At 42.9% G+C, this 20,245-nt stretch overlaps 1 protein-coding gene across 2 annotated transcripts in view; it reads right to left on the bottom strand.

Moving 5' to 3' along the window:
* The window catches only part of moxd1 (monooxygenase, DBH-like 1), a 69,343-nt gene extending 49,641 nt beyond the window's left edge, over positions 1 to 19,702 (bottom strand). Inside the window, exons 1-2 of one of the 2 annotated variants that reach the window (XM_055635603.1) lie at positions 18,972 to 19,702; positions 1,749 to 1,898 (exon numbers count right to left, since the gene is read on the bottom strand). In XM_055635603.1, coding sequence (XP_055491578.1) covers positions 1,749 to 1,898; positions 18,972 to 19,268 — 447 coding nt within the window. In that variant the 5' untranslated portion in view covers positions 19,269 to 19,702. The remainder of the gene's footprint in view (positions 1 to 1,748; positions 1,899 to 18,971) is intronic. The other variant, XM_055635604.1, reaches the window with a different exon arrangement.
* Between the last annotated feature and the right edge of the window lie 543 nt (positions 19,703 to 20,245).

Consider the following 20,245-nt stretch of genomic DNA (forward strand, 5'->3'; position numbering starts at 1 on the left):
GACAGGAAGCAAAGAGTAGGAGTGAACGGATCCATTTCAGAATGGCAGGCAGTGGCAAGTGGAGTGCCACAAGGCTCGGTGTTGGGGCCACAACTGTTTACCATATATATATATGATTTGGAAGAAGGAATTAGGAGCAACACTAGCAAGTTTGCGGACGACACAAAGCTGGGTGGCAGTGTGAACTATGAAGAGGATGTTAGGAGGTTGCAGGGTGACCTGGACAGGTTGAGTGAGTGGGCAGATGTGTGGCAGATGCAGTATAATATAGATAAATGCGAGGTTAGCCACTTTGGCAGCAAAAACAAGGGGGCAGATTATTATCTCAATGTGGTTAGTTTAGGTAAAGGGGAGGTACAGCGAGACCTGGGTGTCCTTGTACACAGGTCACTGAAAGTTGGCGTGCATGTACAGCAAACAGTGAAGAAAGCTAATGGAATGTTGGCCTTCATAATAAGAGGATTTCAGTATAGGAGTAAAGAGGTTCTTCTGCAGTTGTATAGGGTTCTGGTAAGACCACATCTGGAGTATTGTGTACAGTTTTGGTCTCCTAATTTGAGGAAGGACATCCTTGTGATTGAGGCAGCACAGCATAGGTTCACAAGATTGATCCCTGGGATGGCGGGACTGTCATTTGAGGAAAGATTGAAAAGACTAGGCTTGTATTCACTGGAGATTAGAAGGATGATGGGGTATCTTATAGAAACTTAAAATTATAAAAGGACTGGACAAGCTAGATTCAGGAAAAATGTTCCCAATTTTGGGCGAGTCCAGAACCAGGGGCCACAGTCTTAGAATAAAGGGGAGGCCATTTAAGACTGAGGTGAGAAAAAATGTTTTCACCCGGAGAGTTGTGAATTTGTGGAATTTCCTGCCACAGAGGGCAGTGGAGGCCAAATCACTGGATGGATTTAAGAGAGAATTAGATAGAGCTCTAGGGGCTAGTGGAATCAAGGGATATGGGGAGAAGGCAGGCACGGTGTATTGATTGGGGACGATCAGCCATGATCACAATGGACGGCGGTGCTGGCTCGAAGGTCCGAATGGCCTCATCCTGCACCTATTTTCTATGTTTCTCCTCTTGTTATAAAGGCCAACATGCCATTCGCTTTCTTCACAGTCTGCTGTACCTGCATGCTTACTTTCATTGACTGATGAACAAGGACCCCCAGATCCCGTTGTACTTCCCCTTTTCCCAATTTGACAGCATTTAGATAATAATCTGCCATCCTGTTTCAGCTACCAAAGTGGATAACCTCACATTTATCCACATTAAACTGCATCTGCCATGCATCTGCCCACTCACCCAACCTGTCCAAGTCAACCTGCATCCTCATAGCATCCTCCTCACAATTCACTACACCCAGCTTAGTGTCATCTGCAAATTTGCTAATGTTACTTGTAATCCCTTCATCTAAATCATTAATATATATTGTAAATAGCTGCGTTCCCAGCACCGAGCCTTGCGGTACCCCACTAGTCAGTGCCTGCCATTCTGAAAGGGACCTGTTAATTTCCCCATACTGTTGGCACTAAAATGACCATCTTAAACCCAACAATGATTGAGAAAGCTAGTTTTTGGAGCTCTTACAACGGGATACATTCTCACAAGAATGTTTTTCCAAAGTACAAAATACAACAAGAATTGGTATACGATGCAGTATCATGTATCATTTGTCTCATGCAATGATTCTAGTTTTGTTCACTACTGTAAGATCACATAAAGTAAAATGGAGAGATTAACGTACCGTTATGATCTTATCTTCATTGTCACAAGTATTCAAATCTCTTGAGAAGGCAATGATTGTATGTGTATCATTTTCCATGCCATATTCAAGGTGATAATCTTGTTGATAATCCTTATTCAATTTTCCATCAATGTTCAAGGTATTATAATCCTATTAAAAAACAAATAATGACAAATTTCTATAGAATTCTATAGAATTACACATTTAGAAAAAAATACATTACTCCAAGTTAACAAGTTAACATTAGAATAATTAATTGATCTGGTACTTTCACTGCATAAGGACTTTTGGCTGCCCGGTGCATTATTTGCCATTCACTTGAATTATCAGATAGAAAATCATGGCACACATTCAAAAAATATTCTTTAAGCAAATGCCATTGTATCATGGAATATAAATTAATGGTCTGCTGGCAAGTGAAATAAATCAAATGCACAAAAATGGGAAATGGAAAGGTGCAAAATATACAGAGCTAAAATAATTGTCCATTACTTTTCCAATTTATTTTTAATCTTCGAGGCCTGCAATTGCTCAACCCACGCTCTAAGGTGAACTCCCAAACTTAAATTGTTTCTAGAATGAACATGTGTGTGCATAAAACCATTTTTCTTCTTGCATTGTCAACTTGATTTCCTTATCACATTCTTCGCCTCGTTAATGAGGCAATGACTATGCTGGAGAATTTGAGAACATTACCGATTTAAAAGAAGGATATGAAATAGAATAATAATAAAATATAGGCTGCTAAATAAAATACTTTGTCTTTGAGACAGCTGTAGTTTAAGAAAAAAATCTTCACCAAATAAGCGAGTTCGGTATTCCGACTGCACATGCCCAGGTCATAGGCCACTAGCTATAAAGTCTCGGCAATGGTGGTGCTGCATTGTGTGCAGGCTCTGGGGTGAGGGTGCTCGTTGTAGCCGAGTTGTCCCCCTCCCCTCCCCGGTGCCCCGTCGCTGTCTGGAGGTGTCCGGGGTGGCTCTGGGCTTGCAGTCGCTGGCTCCAGCTCGGCTCTGCCGGGTTGGCCGGCAGCCCTCCACCCCCCCCCCTCCCCTACGTCTGACACCGTGATCCTGCTGAAGATAGGCAGCCGCTGGCTGGATGAAGTGGCAGCCGGTACCATAGGGGCAGAGCGGAGCTGGGCCAGGCGGTGAGCGAACTGTCACTAACCAGCCCTTGCTGAGCCATCCACATCCCCTCCCGAGTGTCCCATCCGGGGGCGATCCCGGGCCGGCGGGAGCCGGGCGGGAGCGGTGGAGTGCGGCGGGGGGGGGGGGGGGGGGGGGGGTCGGTCCCAGCTCGACACTGCCTGTCCCACCGGAGCAGCAGCCCAGGCCCGCAGGCGGCGTAGAAAAGAAGCATCAACTCCAGCTCAACCCCACCTGTCCCATCGGCGGGACAGGCAGTGTCAAGCTGGGGTTGCCGCCTCCCCTCCGCGCTGCCTACGGGCCAACACTCCTGTCCGCGGACCTTTGGATAGAACACCCTCCTTCAGACTTCCTACATATTAGACTATCTAATCAAATCAAATACGTTTATTTTCATTGCACAACACCTGTACAACAAAATTTCATTGCATCTCCTTCAGTGGTATACATAGAAGACACGGGATAAAAGATTAAAAGAACAAAAACACAAACAACCATTGACTCTCATATACTGGCAAGATCAGTAAATGAATTTAATAACATAAAATTAATAAATAGATAATAGAAATATAAAATATATTGCACATTATATTGCCCCACAAATAGTGTTGTGTTGCCTGCAGTGTTACCTATTTGAGTTTAGTTCATTTATGGCACGTGGGTAGAAACTGTTAATTAGTCTACAAGTGCGGGCCTTCAGAGACCTGTATCGCCTCCCAGAGGGCAGCAGAGTGAAAAGATGGTTGGCAGGGTGGGATGAGTCCTGTTTGATGTTTGTGGCCCGGCGTAAACATCGTGCCCTGTATATGTCATCCAGGGAGGGCAGTTGAGTGTTTGTGATGCTCTGTGCTGCTTTAATAACTCTCTGCAGCACCCTCCTCTCAGCCAAAGTGCAGCTAGCAAACCACACCAGGATGCCATAGGAGAGGATGCTTTCCACGGCGCACCGGTAGAAGGACAGCAGCAGTTTGCTCTCCGCAGAGACCTCAGGAAATATAGCCGCTGCGGTGACTTCTTCACGAGAGTGATGGTGTTCACTGTCCATGTGAGGTCCTGGGAGATGTATGTACCCAGGAACTTAAAGTCAGTGACTCTACACCATGTCTCCTTTGATGTAGAGAGGGGCAGGTTCCTCTCTCCTCCTCTTGAAGTCAATCATCAGTTCTTTTGTTTTGGTTGGGTTGAGTACCAGGTTATTTTTAGTGCACCAGTCAGTCAGTTTTTGGACTTCATCTCTGTAGGCAGACTCGTCGTTGTTTTTAATTAGCCCCACCACAGTCGTGTCTTCTGCAAACTTAATGATCCGGTTTGTGCTGTGTGTTGGTGTGCAGTCATGGGTGTATATTGTGTATAGGATAGGACTCAGCACACAACCTTGTGGCACTCCTGTGCTGAGCGTTAGGACTGGGGAGCGATTGGACCCCATCCTGACAGTCTGTGGGCGATCTGTTAAGAAGTCCTTGATCCAACACCCAGGACAGACAGTTTGTCCACCATTCTGCTGGGGATGATCCTATTAAATGCAGAACAAAAATCTACAAACAGCAACTATTGCGTCATGGTTGGGATGGATGGGAGTGGGGATTTCTGCGGGCGCAAGGAACAAATGACCTAAAGTTTGAGTTGAGTGAACTGAGTGTTCTTAACGTCCTCGTCTTCGCCGTACACTGGCGTTTTATGAGTGGTTGGATACCAGCTTCAGCTCAGCCAACATCCGTTACATTATCCGGATAGGCAATGGGGAATCAGGAGCTGATGTGAGGCATCAACGATGCTCTGGAATCCTAGTCAGCCACCGCCGAGCAGCAGGGTCGAGGAGGCAGCGCCCGACCCGGGGAGTAGAGGTGTCAGTTCTTCCAGAGGTGAGCGGAGAGGCACAAGCTACCGCAGCCCGCTCACCTGTCGGGCGCTGGGTCCTCAATCCCGAGATCCAACCACTCTCACAAAACGCTGCTGTACGATGAGTTAACTCAGTTCACTCAACGGAAACTTTAGGTCATTTGTTCCTTGTGCCCGCGGAAATCTCCAGCACGGTCGAGATGAGGGAGTTCTGAAGTTGTATTCTCTCGATTGAGGACATTTTCTCGACTCTCCTAGAAGCAACGAGCCATGGCTTTACCAGTGGTTGTCTGTATAACTGAAACCTCTCTCCCCCATCTCTCACCATCTCTTCCTGTCTCCCGCTCGCATCTGCCCCCTCTGTCTCGCTGTTACACCCTGCTCTCCCCGTTACCAGGCACCCCGTTCGATTTAAAAAAAAATGTCAAATGACCTTTGACAAATCCCATGATTCCCTGTGTTTTTCGGAATACCGAACTGGCTTATTGATCTTTCCTGACCTTTTTCCGATTGTTCCCTTCACTGGCTGCTGGGGACTGCTGAATTAGTTTGATTTGATGCTTACACATTTTTATAAGCATGTCTATTTCTTGATAAATCCGTTAAGTTACAAAGTGATTTCAGCTGTCTGTTTAGTTATTTTACCATCTTCCAAAAAGCAGAAGCAAAAATGTTAAAAATACAAATACATTGAAAACAGATAAAGTGATATGTTTATCATTCTGTTTCAATTTCCCCAAAAGATCGATTCACACCAACCTCTCGGAAGTCAAATTATTTTTAAATGTTAATATTTACAGGGAAACAAAGTGTATTTCTAACAAGAAACAACCATATTTATTTTTTTAACTGTGGTTAACATTCCCAGAATCTTTCTAATCCAATTTTCCTCTCACACCAGGATTGTTACTCATTGAAACAATCATAAATTCTAAACAAAAACTGACCTTTTCAAAATTATAATGTTGCGTTGCCTTAGCATTTTCAGTATTTACGTAAACACTTTTGCTGACATCACCTCTCCTAGTCACAATACATCTTGTTTTGCTTTTCATGTGGTTTTCATTAATATGAAATAACATATTTAATCTTCTCCCCTTATTATTTTAGAGTCTTAGAGTTATACACTATGGAAACAGGCTCTTTGGCATAATGTGTCAATGACAAGCACATTGCCCAACCAAGCTAGTCCCATTTTGCCATTGTTTTGCCAATTCCTATCCATGTACTTGTCCCAGTGTCTTTTAAACCTTGCAATTGTACCCACCTCGACCACTTCCTCTGGCAGTTCATTCCTAATACTTACCATCCCTTAGCTTTCTGCACTGCAGGGAAAAAAACACTTGTCTTTCCATATAATTCAAGCCCACCCAGTTTTACACTTGTGAATCTTTCCTGCACCCTTTCCGGCTTAATAACATCCTTACAATTGTATGGAGACCAGTACTGCACATAATACTCCAGGTGTGTTCTAACATCTTTAACATAATACCCCAAACACCTCAACTCTTATTGTCGCTGCTCTAAATTGATAAAGGAAAGTGTGCCATCATTGCACTGTCAGTGTCAACACATTCACTATTTTAGTTGCTTTTTCCACCATCATTCGTAAAATGTGCTATTATCTATCTGCTATTCTCTGACTATCTTCTTTCTTCCTTGTTAATCAGTTGTTTGCACATTAATTTACACTTACTTTAAGACCTGTTCGGTATTTTGCTATAAAGCAAGCAGGTCCGATCAATACTGACTCAAAGCAGAATCAAAATCCAAAATGTCAGCGAATGTGAGGACTGTGCTGTCCAATGTTTATGGCATCCATTCATTCTAATATATGGCAATACCTTACTTACTAGATTATGCCTTTTCAAAAGTGCCCCCTATCTGCTGCAATTCTACAATAGTTCTGTAAAGGAACACCTCTATGGAATTTCAACATACAATTATAGTGTGTCCACGTTGATTCGTGTGGTCAATCTAGAAATATCGATTGTAAATCTGTTCTGCTCCAAATTACTATTTTTAATCTGATTCACAAACTACCCACACTGAATCTATGTGATACTACAACATCATATGTGAATTACCCAACAAAGGATGTCATATGGCACCATCAAAAATTATAATTCTTCAGATTTCTTCAGAACGGTCAGATGAATAAATAATGTTGCATTGGGTATTTCTATAGATGCAGGTTAACACAAACCTTAAATGGTTAAAGCTCAAAAGAATTCAAAGCATACACAAATTTTATGTTTGACTTAGATATACCAGTTTCCATGGTCTCACTCATCCCTTGCAGAGGGTGGTGCATCTGTGGAATTCTTTGCCACAGAAGTCTGTGGAGGCCAAATCCATGGATATATTTAAGGCAGAGATAGATAGATTTGTACGGGTGTCAGAGGTTATGGGGAGAAGGCAGGAGAATGGGGTGAGGAAGGAGAGATTGATTAGACATGATTGAATGGCAGAGTAGGCTTGAGAGGGCCAAATGGCCTAATTATTTCCTATCACTCAAGATCTTATGGTCTTACCCTATAATTTCCTCTTGCCCTACGTTTTTCTCAGATTTCTGTGTTCCTCTGGCCATTTACCCATCCCCTTTAATATTTCCATCACTGATAGCTTACAAACTGATGTTTTCATTTTCTTAGTCCCCAAACTCTGGAACTTCTCCACCACCAACACCCCAACAGGCCGCCCAAAATATTCTTCATCTCCCATACTTACATAGAAACATAGAAACATAGAAAATAGGTGCAGGAGTAGGCCATTTGGCCCTTCGAGCCTGCACCGCCATTCAATATGATCATGGCTGATCATCCAACTCAGTATCCCATACCTGCCTTCTCTCCATACCCCCTGATCCCTTTAGCCACAAGGGCCACATCTAACTCCCTCTTAAATATAGCCAATGAACTGTGGCCTCAACTACCTTCTGTGGCAGGGAATTCCACAGATTCACCACTGTGTGAAAAACGTTTTTCTCATCTTGGTCCTAAAAGACTTCCCCCTTATCCTTAAACTGTGACCCCTTGTTCTGGACTTCCCCAACATCGGGAACAATCATCCTGCATCTAGCCTGTCCAACCCCTTCAGAATTTTGTAACTTTCTATAAGATCCCCCATCAATCTTCTAAATTCTAGCGAGTACAAACCGAGTCTATCCAGTCTTTCTTCATATGAAAGTCCTGCCATCCCAGGAATAAGTCTGGTGAAGCTTCTCTGTACTCCCTCTATGGCAAGAATGTTTTTCCTCAGATTAGGAGACCAAAACTGTACACAATACTCCAGGTGCGGTCTCACCAAGGCCCTGTACAACTGCAGGAGAACCTCCCTGCTCCTATACTCAAATCCTTTTGCTATGAATGCTAACATACCATTCGCTTTCTTCACTGCCTGCTGCATGCCTACTTTCAATGACTGGTGTACCATGACACCCAGGTCTCATTGCATCTCCCCTTTTCCTAATCAGCCACCATTCAGATAATAGTCTACTTTCCTGTTCTTGCCACCAAAGTGGATAACCTCACATTTATCCACATTATACTGCATCTGCCATGCATTTGCCCACTCACCCAACCTATCCAAATCACCTTGCAGCCTCCTAGCATCCTCCTCACAGCTAACACTGCCCCCCAGCTTCGTGTCATCCGCAAACTTGGAGATGTTGCATTCAATTCCCTCGTCCAAATCATTAATATATATTGTAAATAGCTGGGGTCCCAGCCCTGAGCCTTGCGGTACCCCACTAGTCACTGCCTCCCAGTCTAAAAAGGACCTGTTTACTCCTACTCTTTGCTTCCTGTCTGCCAGCCAGTTCTCTATCCACATCAATACTGAACCCCCAATACCATGTGCTTTAAGTTTGCATACTAATTTCTTATGTGGGACCTTGTCGAAAGCCTTCTGAAAGTCCAGATATAACACATCCACTGGTTCTCCCTTATCCACTCTACTAGTTACATCCTCGAAAAATTCTATGAAATTTGTCAGACATGATTTACCTTTCATAAATCCATGCTGACTTTGTCCAATGATTTCACCACTTTCCAAATGTGCTGATATCCCATCTTTAATAACTGACTAGCATTTCCCCCCACTACCGATGTTAGACTAACTAGTCAGTAATTCCCCGTTTTCTCTCTCCCTCCCTTTTTAAAAAGTGGGGTTACATTAGCTACCCTCCAATCCTCAGGAACTACTCCAGAATCTACAGAGTTTTGAAAAATTATCATTAATGCATCCACTATTTCTGGGGCTACTTCCTTCAGTACTCTGGGATGCAGCCTATCTGGCCAGGGGATTTATCGGCCTTTAATCCATTCAATTCACCTAACACCACTTCCCAACTAACCTGGATTTCATTCAGTTCCTCCATCTCATATGACCCCCGGTCCCCTGCTATTTCCGGCAGATTATTTATGTCCTCCTTAGTGAAGACAGAACCAAAGTAATTATTCAATTGGTCTGCCATGTCCTTGTTCCCCTTGATCAATTCACCTGCAAGGGACCTACATTTGTTTTAACTAAACTCATTCTCTTCACATGTCTGTAAAAACATTTGCAGTCAGTTTTTATGTTCCCTGCCAGTTTTCTTTCATAATCTATTTTCCCTTCCCTAATTAAGCCCTTTGTCCTCCTAAGCTGGACTCTGAATTTCTCCGAGTCCCCTGGCAGGCTGCTTTTTCTGGCTAATTTGTATGCTTCATCTTTTGTTTTGATACTATCCCTGATTTCCCTCGTTATCCACGGATGCACAACCTTCCCTGATTTATTCTTTTGCCAAACTGGGATGAACAATTGTTGTAGTTCATCCATGCAGTCTTTCTTTCTTTTAAAATCTGTTTATTGTTTTTTGTTTACAAAAAAAACAAAAATAAAACAAAAAACAGAGCAAAAAGAATAATGATAACCATAACAATGGTATTGGTACATAGGGATCAGGATTACATTAATAACAGGCATAGTCCATGCAGTCTTTAAATGCCTTCCATTGCATATCCACCGTCAACCCTTTAAGAATCAATTGCCAGTCTATCTTGGCCAATTCACGTCTCATACCCCCAAAGTTACCTTTCTTTAAGTTCAGAACCCTTGTTTCTGAATTACCTATGTCACTCTCCATCCTAATGAAGAACTCAACCATATTATGGTCACTCTTGCCCAAGGGGTCACGCACAACAAGACTGATAACTAACCCTTCCTCATTACCCAATCTAGAATTGCCTGCTCTCTCGTTGGTTCCTCTATATGTTGGTTTAGAAAACTATCCCGCATGCATTCCAAGAAATCCTCTTCCTCAGCACCCCTGCCAATTTGATTCACCCAATCTATATGTAGATTGAAGTCACCCATTATAACTGTTTTACCTTTGTTGCACGCATTTCTAATTTCCTGTTTGATGCCATCCCCAACTTCACTACTACTGTTAGGTGGCCTGTACACAACTCCCATTAGCATTTTCTGCCCCTTAGTGTTTCGCAGCTCTACCCATATCGATTCCACATCTTCCAAGCTAATGTCCTTCCTTTCTATTGTGTTAATCTCCTCTCTAACCAGCAACGCTACCCCACCTCATTTTCCTTTCTGTCTATCCCTCCTGAATATTGAATATCCCTGGATGTTCAGCTCCCAGCCTTGGTCACCCTGGAGCCATGTCTCCGTGATCCCAACTATATCATATTCATTAACAACTATCTGCACGTTCAACTCATCCACCTTATTACGAATGCTCCTTGCATTGAGACACAAAGCCTTCAGGCTTGTTTTTACAACACTCTTACCCCTTATACAATTATGTTGAAAAGTGGCCCTTTTATTTTTGCCCTGGATTCGTCTGCCTGCCACTTTTACTTTTCACCTTGCTACCTGTTGCTTCTACCCTCATTTTACACCCCTCTGTCTCTCTGCTCATGCTCCCATCCCCCTGCCACATTACTTTAAATCTTCCCCGACAGCACTAGCAAACACTCCCCCAAGGACATTGGTTCCATTCCAGCCCAGGTGCAGACCGTCCTGTTTGTACTGGACCCACCTCCCCCAGAACTGGTTCCAATGCCCTAGAAATTTGAATCCCTCCCCCTTGCACCATTTTTCAAGCCACATATTCATCTGCAATATCCTCCTATTTCTACTCTGACTGGCACGTGGCACTGGTAGTAATCCAGAGATTATTACCTTTGAGGTCCTACTTTTAAGTTTATCTCCTCGCTCCCTAAATTCACATTGTAGGACCTCATCCCATTTTTTACCTATATCGTTGATGCCAATGTGCACCACGACAACTGGCTGTTCACCCTCCCCCTCTAGAATGTTCTGCGGCCACTCCGTGACACCCCTGACCCTTGCACCAGGGAGGCAACATACCATCCTGGAGTCTCGTTTGCGGCCGCAGAATCGCCTATCTATTCCCCTGACAATTGAATCCCCTATTACTATAGGCCTTCCACTCTTTTTCCTCCCCTCCTGTACCACAGAGCCACCCACGGTGCCATGAACTTGGCTGCTGCTGCCTTCCCCTGATTACCCTGAATAACTTGATTTCCCTCCTTTAAACACTCCATTAAATATATAATTTAAATCAAGTGTTCGCTCATCTGTCCAATTTCAAGTGTTGCTTTATGTCAAATTATATTTCATACCAATCATATGAAGCATCTTGGTACATTTTATTACATTGCATGCATATTATTTGTTAGGCGCAACTCTTTCGGCCATGATATTTTGATTTTAATATTATTACTATTTTTCCCAAAGAGTTTGAAATGCTACTATGTAAGATTTTTCCTGTAATTTCCTGTAAGATTTTATTTATGTATTTATTTATTTATTTTTAAAATAAGGCGGCAATGTATCAATAAAGATTTTAGGAAAATATTTACTGATTCTATAATGTGCGTTAAGGCATAGCTCCAGCCTTCAAATTAAATTCATTTCGCTCTTATATTCCAACTAGAATTTAACAACTAGATTTACAACTTCATTAACAACTTAATGCTTTAAACTAGGCATGTCATCCATCATCCAATGTTATTATACTTAGCAAATAATTCTCAACCAATTTCAAAACTTCTGAATTGAACACCGCATTTTGGAATCAAGTTATTACAAACTTTTACCAGGGGCAACAGACCAACTTTCAAGTATTAATTCCTCACACAAAATTCCTTGATTAGAACCACTGTTTTCAATTCATGTGTTAAATAAATGTTTTGGATTCATTTCAGTACTTCTAAATCTCAACCTTTCGTATGCAACTGTTTATTATTTCCTGTTACATGGAGTTATTTAAAATATCATTAAGATACATACTCTAGATTTTGCTTATATTAAACTGGAATATAAACTGGAATGGAGAATTGAATACACAATTTCTGATAGATACCAATTTAACTTGTAAAATAAAATCTCGAAACCTTCATCCATATGAGAATTCTGCTCAGCACATTTTTCATGCTGGCTTGCTTAACTATGTGAAAACAAACAGAACTGTGCAATAAAACAGTCTAAACTTCTGATGCAAATTGAAACAATTCTCACAATGTAGCAAGTGTCCTCAGTCCAGGGAAACATTGAAATTGAAACCTTAAAGTTGTGGGAAATTTTAACACAAATCAGTGCAGAAACGAGCAAAAACTATAAAGAGTGACTTGCAAAATTGAAAAAAATGTGATAAGCTAAGAGAAAGAATAAAAAAGTACTTACAGGAAGAATAGTAGCCTGGTTAAAATGTTAGTAACAGTTGTCTGCATTCCTTATATAAATTATTTTTTTAAACGGGTTATATCTAGTAATGAGGGAAGGGACAACAATAAAAATAATTAATTATAAATGCTGAATAAAGTTTAGAGGGATTTGAGCCAAGAGTGGATAAATGGGACAAACTTAGATAGTGCATCTTGATTGGCATTGAAGAGTTGGGTCAAATGGCTTATTCTGTGCTGGGAGACTCTATGCGTATTACTGTGCGGAACTATGAAAAGCATTTCTGCACATGTGTTTATATATGGGATGAGGGGAACTATGCCTGCATTTGTAGAAATAGGATAGGCAGATTGTTGCTAACTCCTTGAAGTTTATAAGGATAAGTGACGATTGAAACCTACAGTTCTTGCAGGAATTGGTAGGTTGGTTGCTTATCCTAGTAAACCACATGGATCAAGGGAGATCGTTTCAGAGTAATATATTAACCATTTAAGAAGAGATGAGGAATTTATTCTCTCAGAGGATCATGAAACTTTAGAATTCTCTATCCCTGAATGTCTGGAAGTAGAATAACTCAATATATGTAAAAGTAGAAATTGACCAACATTTGTATTACTATATTATCTGAGGTTTAGAAGAATGACGTATTATCTTGCTGAAACATACGACATATTAGTGGGCAATGAAAGGGGAGATAGCGAAAGTTGCTGCTAGCTTGAACCGGGGGAATTAGTGAAGATTGGCCTAAGTGTGCAAGAATTTCTTCACAATAACTATGATGAATTTCTGGAAATCTCTACCTGAGATTTCTCTATTATAGAGGCGGCTAGATCAATGGAAATAATTTAGAGAAGTAGGTATTTTTTTGAAAGCTCAGTGAATGAAGAGCTATGGAGAACTGGCACTGAAGATATGATGCTATCCAAGGCTAATCAGCCACGTTTACACTTAATGGTGGGGCAGAGCTGAGGGGCAGAGTGCCTGACACCTACTCTGATTTTCTAATGTTCTGCAAGATGTACAGGGAGTGAATGGGAAAGTGAAGTCGGATTAGATCAGCCATGAACTCACTGAATGGCAGAGCGGGCCACTGTAACTTATATTTTTTATGCATCCTGTTTGATATATGGAACCAGGATAAGTACTCTAATCAATATCTGGGAAAAGGAGAAGGATTTCTGAATGTTTTCATATGAAAAGGACTGTGAAAAGTTCTTCCACACCTCCTTTGACATATAAAACCTGGAGATCTTTTCTTTCAGACCCATATATTCCAACATTTGTAAGGGAAATGAACATGCCCTGATCATTTGTGACAGATGGAGATGCATACCTGTACTTGTATGACTATGCTTAACAGGTTGGGCCTTACTCTTTGGAGTTCAGAAGAATAAGAATCGACCCTATAGGAACATAAACAATCCATAGTATTGTTTTCCAGACTCTGCCTCAGTGCACATATACTTTGCCTTGAACATTTTCCAGGACTTATATATTGCAAGGTGTTGATGCCTGCTTCAGAAATGGCAAATGCATCACAATATTTTATCATTCTGATTGTGGTTGGAGCACTATGAGATGCATATGATTTTTCATCACTATATTGGGAACTTTGTAGATATGGTGGCATCCACAAATGGCACTTCAAGGCTAAAATTAAGGCCTAGTTCTGCTGGAAGGTAAACAAAGATGTAATTGTGAAGAAACTATTTTGAGATTGATTGCAGTCGAGGTGTGCCCCCAGCAAACCCACCCCAAACTATGCCAGGCAATGCATTTTAACAAAAAGTGTGAAGTGCTTTGGTCTACTTTCATTCATTTTTTCCTTATCTGTACGACCCCTCACCTAGTAATTTCTTCTTCCATCTTATTGTATGGAGCAATGATGTTCACAATGATTAATCTATTCAGTGAGCTGCCTCCTCCATGGGTTTTCTCTGCGTGCTCCGGTTTCCTCCACATTCAGAAGACATGCAGGTTTGAAGGTTAATTGGCTTGTATAAATTTCCCCTGATGTGTGGGATAGAACAATGAGTATGGGTGATCATTGGTCGGCACGGACTCTGTGGGCCGGATGGCCGGATTCCACTCTGGATCTCTAAACTAAACCATTCACATTCCTGCACCTCTCACAATTCTCGCCAAATTTACCACCACCATTTACTCCTGAAAGTGATCCTCCTTGCATCTCTGAAACTAGATGCCAGTGTTGCCATTCTCCATGAGAGAAATACAGCCAAACAATCTTCCTCCCACCACCCCAAGATTCCCAATTATATACTGTCAATCTATATTTTGGGAGGCTCCCCATCTTATACCATCCCCTTTACTTAAGATATACTATTCACTTTGCATTTTCCAACCAGGCATAAGTAACTTCATAGTCACCATATTTCTGCCACCTCTTTCCCATCTTCTAATCAGCGCCATTCACCTGACTTTAGGTCAGTCTCTCCCTTGCAGATACGTCATTGTTTCTGTTCCTACCTCAATGCATCCTCTCCAGTTCACTTCCTTAGGACAGCATACTTCATTGACCAGGATATCCCTCAAGCATGTTTCAACAATCAGCACCAAACATCCACCAACTCCCCCCCCACTCCAATCAAACTTTCTGTAACCTCTCCGCCAAACACGTAATTATACACCAAATGATCATTTCCAATTTCACTTGCTCAGTAATAAACCAACCTGGGTTTCCACTGAGCAGTGGAACATGCATTGACAATTGTGTCATCCTTTTTCACAACAACTGTACACTTGTTAATTTCCCTGTGATCGCAGGCCTATCCCATATCTCTTAACACCGTCTGCCTCAAAAACATAATTTCCTCGTGATTTGTGCAGAAATCGCTGAATGATTCAATAGTTTCGTATTTTGAATTTAAGAACCCGCCCAGAAAAGTGTTGCAAAAAAATGATCTGCTAAGACAGGAGAAACCAATTTCATATCTGTCATGATCACCAACCAAAATTGTCCTGTACTCTAAGAAAATCTAAATCGAAGCTTCATTCAGTTTGAGGGCAAGCTGTGCAAGCAGTTCATACATGACAGTCTTCATAATCAAATTTACACCCACACAAATATAATGACAGAATTAATATTACTAAAATCACTATTAAAAATACTCAATCTACTTTAATTTGTGCAGTGATATGTTTGAAGAAGTTTTGACCAACTAACAGGATAGTTAGTTAGCTAACAGATCCCACTTCATCTCTCTCCACAACCACACCTCTGCTACAGCCACAGTCAGTCAAGGCGTTCCCCAAGGCTCCGTACTCGGCCCCCTCCTCTTCATCATCTACATCCTCCCCCTTGGTCAGATACTCCGCCACTTCAACCTGGACTTCCACTGTTATGCCGATGACACCCAGATCTACCTCGGCAACAAATCCCCCCACAACCACCCCCCTCCCATATCAACTCCTGTTTGTCAGCTATAAAAACTTGGATGCAACATAACTTCCTCAAACTCAACAGCGATAAGACAGAATTCCTCCTCATAGGCTCCAAAGCCACACTCAGCAAAATCAATAACCCCACTCTCATCATCGACGACACCACTGTCTCCCCATCTCCCCAGGCCCGCAACCTTGGCGTGATCTTTGATTCCACCCTCTCCCTTGAGCCTCACATCCGCCATGTCATTAAAACCTCCTTCTTTCATCTCCGCAACATTGCCAAACTCAGACCCTCTCTCACACCTCCCGCTGCTGAAAGACTCATCCATGCCTTCATCTCCTCCTGACTGGACTATTGCAACTCACTTCTCCTTGGCATCAGCTCCACCTACATCAACCGACTCCAACTGGTCCAGAACGCAGCCGCCCGACTCATCACCCACACCAAATCCTGGCATCACATCACTCCAGTCCTCAAACTTCACTGGCTTCCCACCTCCCACCGGATCACCTACAAAATCCTTATCCTCACCTACAAAGCCCTCCACCATCTGGCCCCCCCATATCTCACTGACCTCCTCTCCCCCTACCAACCCTCACCGTCCCTCAGATCCACATCAGCCGGTCTCCTCTCCATCTACAAGTCCAACCTCCGCAGTTTTGGGGACAGAGCCTTCTCCAGGGCAGCTCCCAGGCTCTGGAACTCCCTCCCCCAACTGATCCGTAATTCCGTATCCCTCACCATCTTCCAGTCCCGCCTCAAGACCCATCTCTTCACCTCTGCCTATCCTTTGCCCCACGTCCCCCTCCCTTTACATCTGTGCATTAATTGCCTCATATTGTGTTTTGTATTGAATTCTGTCTTTACTTTGTGTACTAGTCATGTCTCTACTATTTATTTCATTCCCCTTACATGTTTTTCCTCTACCTGCTAAATTTTTGTAAGGTGTCCTTGAGACTCTTGAAAGGCGCCCATAAATAAAATTTATTATTATTATTATTATTATTATTATTATTATTATTATTATTATTATTATTATTATAGTGGAAACAGAAATTACCAGGTGAGAAGACCTATGGGTCAGAAAGGATAATGAAGGTTGACCAAATTTAGCTAATAAGATCTTCCTAGTCGACGCATTCTGACCTCGCATCGTCGATGTTGTCAAATCGTTTCTGGTGAACCTGTTTAACACCCCAACCCCAACCCCACCCCCCACACAAACCCAACCACAAAGTCTGCTTCATTCTAAGTGTAGTACCACCTATGACCAATGCTGTAATATATATCATTGTTCTTTTCATGAACATTTGAACTTATTGGCCTGCTGAATTATCATGCAAGATCAGTTAGCACATTAGACCTTCCAATCATAAACAAAATCTACTTTTGCCCAAGTTCAAAAGTTGAGCATTGCAGATGTCTTAAGCTAGAAAAGTGTGGATTTTGTTTTCCTTGTTTTGAATCCTCAATTATTGCTGATGAATATAGTTGGTACATCTTTCTCAATCATAAAATGGTAATTTCACACCATCTGGTTGAGTGCTGTATAGACATTAAACTCTGGGAAGCAAAGAGAGGGGGATAATAGACATCACGTGATCTTTCTAAAGCGAATGGAAACTGGCACTGCTGTGATGTGTAACTGCCAATTTGCCCTCAAGCTCCCACAAACATGTGAAATTAACAAAATAAATTGTATATGATAGTTGAGTGATAAATTTTGGCCAGGTCAATTGAGATAACTCTCAAAACAGAGCCAAAAGACTTTTTACATCCAGCTGGAGCACGGGACAGTCCACATTTTAACATCTGCTCTAGAATATAGTACCTCCATAAAACATCCCCGCTCAGCCCAGCACAGGGAGGACTGCCTAAATATTTGACACAGACACACAGACACACAGAATTATGATGAAATTTCTTACTCAGAGGCTAGAGTGCTACTAGCTGATCTAACCTCCCTTTCGAAACAACAGGAATCCAATCAGGTTGGCTTCACTAATTTTACACTTTGGATATTCAACAGAGTGCAACATAACCAGGATTCAAACATATCCAAGAGTTGAAAATGTACGAGTCACAAGAAACTGCATATGCTGGAATCTTGATCAAAAATGCAAAGTGCTTTGTAGGAACTCAGCAGGGAATGGACGTGGTGTTTTTCAAGTTACATACATAGATACATAGAAAATAGGTGCAGGAGTAGGCCATTCGGCCCTTCGAAGTTGGGACCCTTCACCAGATAGATTGGAATTGGGAGGGGGGTGGGATAAAGCTGGAAAACAAAGGTGGGAACAGGACAAAGTCTGGCAAGTGATAGATGGACACAGGTGAGGAAGGATTGATGGCAAATGGACAGATGGTCATTGGGCGGTTTATAACACAAAGGTATGACCATTGAATTCTCCAACTTCAACGAATACCCCCGCCCCTCCCTCTTTCTCTTCCATACCCCTAAATCACACCCTGATGCAGTCCCATTTCTCCCACCCCACCTCTCTTTCCCCTCCTTTGTACAATATACTATCCCCAGTCCCCCATTTCCTTTTTATTCCAACTCCTTGTACTCCCCCTCTCCCCCCGATTTATATTTCACCCCTCTCTCCCCGATTTATATTTCACCCCTCTCCTCTCTTTATCTGACATATTTGTGTCTCCTTTTCACCTGTAGTTGTTGTCACTTTATCCACCCACCTGCTAATGAAATCCGCTCGCCCATGTCCACCTTGCCAACCTTAGTCCCGAGCTCGCCCTTTTCCAGCTCTACCCTCCCCAATCAGTCTGAATACGAGTCTCGTCACCCATTCCTTCCCTCCAGAGAGGCTGCCTGGCCCGCCGAGTTACTCAAGCATTGTGTCTATCTTCAGTCTGGATAAGGGTCTGATCCTAAACGTTCCCTGTCTATCCCTCCCCAGATGCTGCCTGACCTTCTGAGTTCCTTCAGCACGTAGTGTTTTGCAGTAGTTGAAAACCTCAACCCATCTAATTTTCTGGCAAGTAGATCGCCTGGATTAGAAGCTCCGTGGGACAGTGCCTACACGTTTAACTCATGTACTCTCCATGAGCCGTGGGAATGTGTCAGCACCTGCCCACCTTGCCTTGGACTGGCACACTCCTTACCTTGAGATAAGGGCGACCATTAGCGACTCCTCCAACGATCATGTCAGACCGAGCCATGGATCCCGTTGGAGAGATCCCAAGACCGACGTAGCCCCTGGTTTCCACTTCCACCTCGAAGGTGATCCTGGCGGCGTGGTGGTCCCACCGGAGGTGGTATTTGCCGTTTGCATCCAGCACGGCGTGGTGTCGGTAGGTTGTGCGCGGCCAGGTGTCCGTGGCTGTAGCTGTAGCCGCGCCCGGGAGCAGCAGTGGCAACAACCCGGCCACCAAAACAAGGCACCAGAGGCAGCTCTGCATCGCGACTGGCTTGTCCCTCACTCGCTCTCTCACACACACACGCGCTTTGAAAGTACCTTTCCAGTCAGTAAAGATAAATAAAGCGTCCGCACCACGGTCAGTCCCCCAAAGCCACGGGCATCCTTCTTTTTGTTGACGTTTAACTCCTTTCAAGCGGCAGCGTGTGGACTCAGCTCACACCGGCGCGAGTGGCCGGGCGGCGAGACGTCCGCCTGTCCGGCTCCTGTCGGAGTCTCCAGTCAGATGGAGGAGGAGGAGGTGGGGGATAGTCCAGAGGTTGTCAAAAACCCGTGCGTGACTAGAATCCAACTTGTCCCACTTCCCTCTTTCAGCCAGCCCGCCCAGTGTGGGAGAAAGACAGGGCTTGCCCTGCAATTCACTTCGTCAGCTTCATGCCGCCGGGCAGACGCGGGCATGCTCGCTCTGTCACTTCCCAGCCGTTCGGCTTTCACTAGCAGGCTCAAAGCGTCAATGCATGCTTGTAGATAGAAGCTAAATAGTTAGGCGTTCCTTCAAACTCGCATCAGCTGTAACTGAAAACAATACTCCCATATACCAGAAAACAGGTAACCTATATTGCATATTAATGCATAAGGTCATTAATAAAACATTAAGGTAATTCCTAGATTTATTCATTTGCATTCATTATTATGTTACTGTCGTTATAGAGTGGATAAATAATATGATCAAACAAAAATTGCCAAGATATTCAAATAACTAGCTTTTTCCGTAAAACAAAAGCAAGATGTTTGTGAAATTCTTTGCCTCTTTAAGATTAGTTTTTCTCCCCGAGGCTACTGAACCCATCGAGCACATCGCAATCAGAATTCCCATTGATACTTGGAACAGCTTCTATCTCTGTGCACATAAACAATAGCTTCTCTATGCGCCCGCAGCTGTTAGATGTGCAACTGAACAATTAGCTCCATGTGGTCCATTGTCTTTCTTCTCAAAGCTGGTGCGTCGCTTACTAGAGC

The sequence above is a fragment of the Leucoraja erinacea genome, chromosome 5 (assembly GCF_028641065.1).
Source record: "Leucoraja erinacea ecotype New England chromosome 5, Leri_hhj_1, whole genome shotgun sequence".
Classification (NCBI taxonomy): Eukaryota; Metazoa; Chordata; class Chondrichthyes; order Rajiformes; family Rajidae; genus Leucoraja; species Leucoraja erinaceus.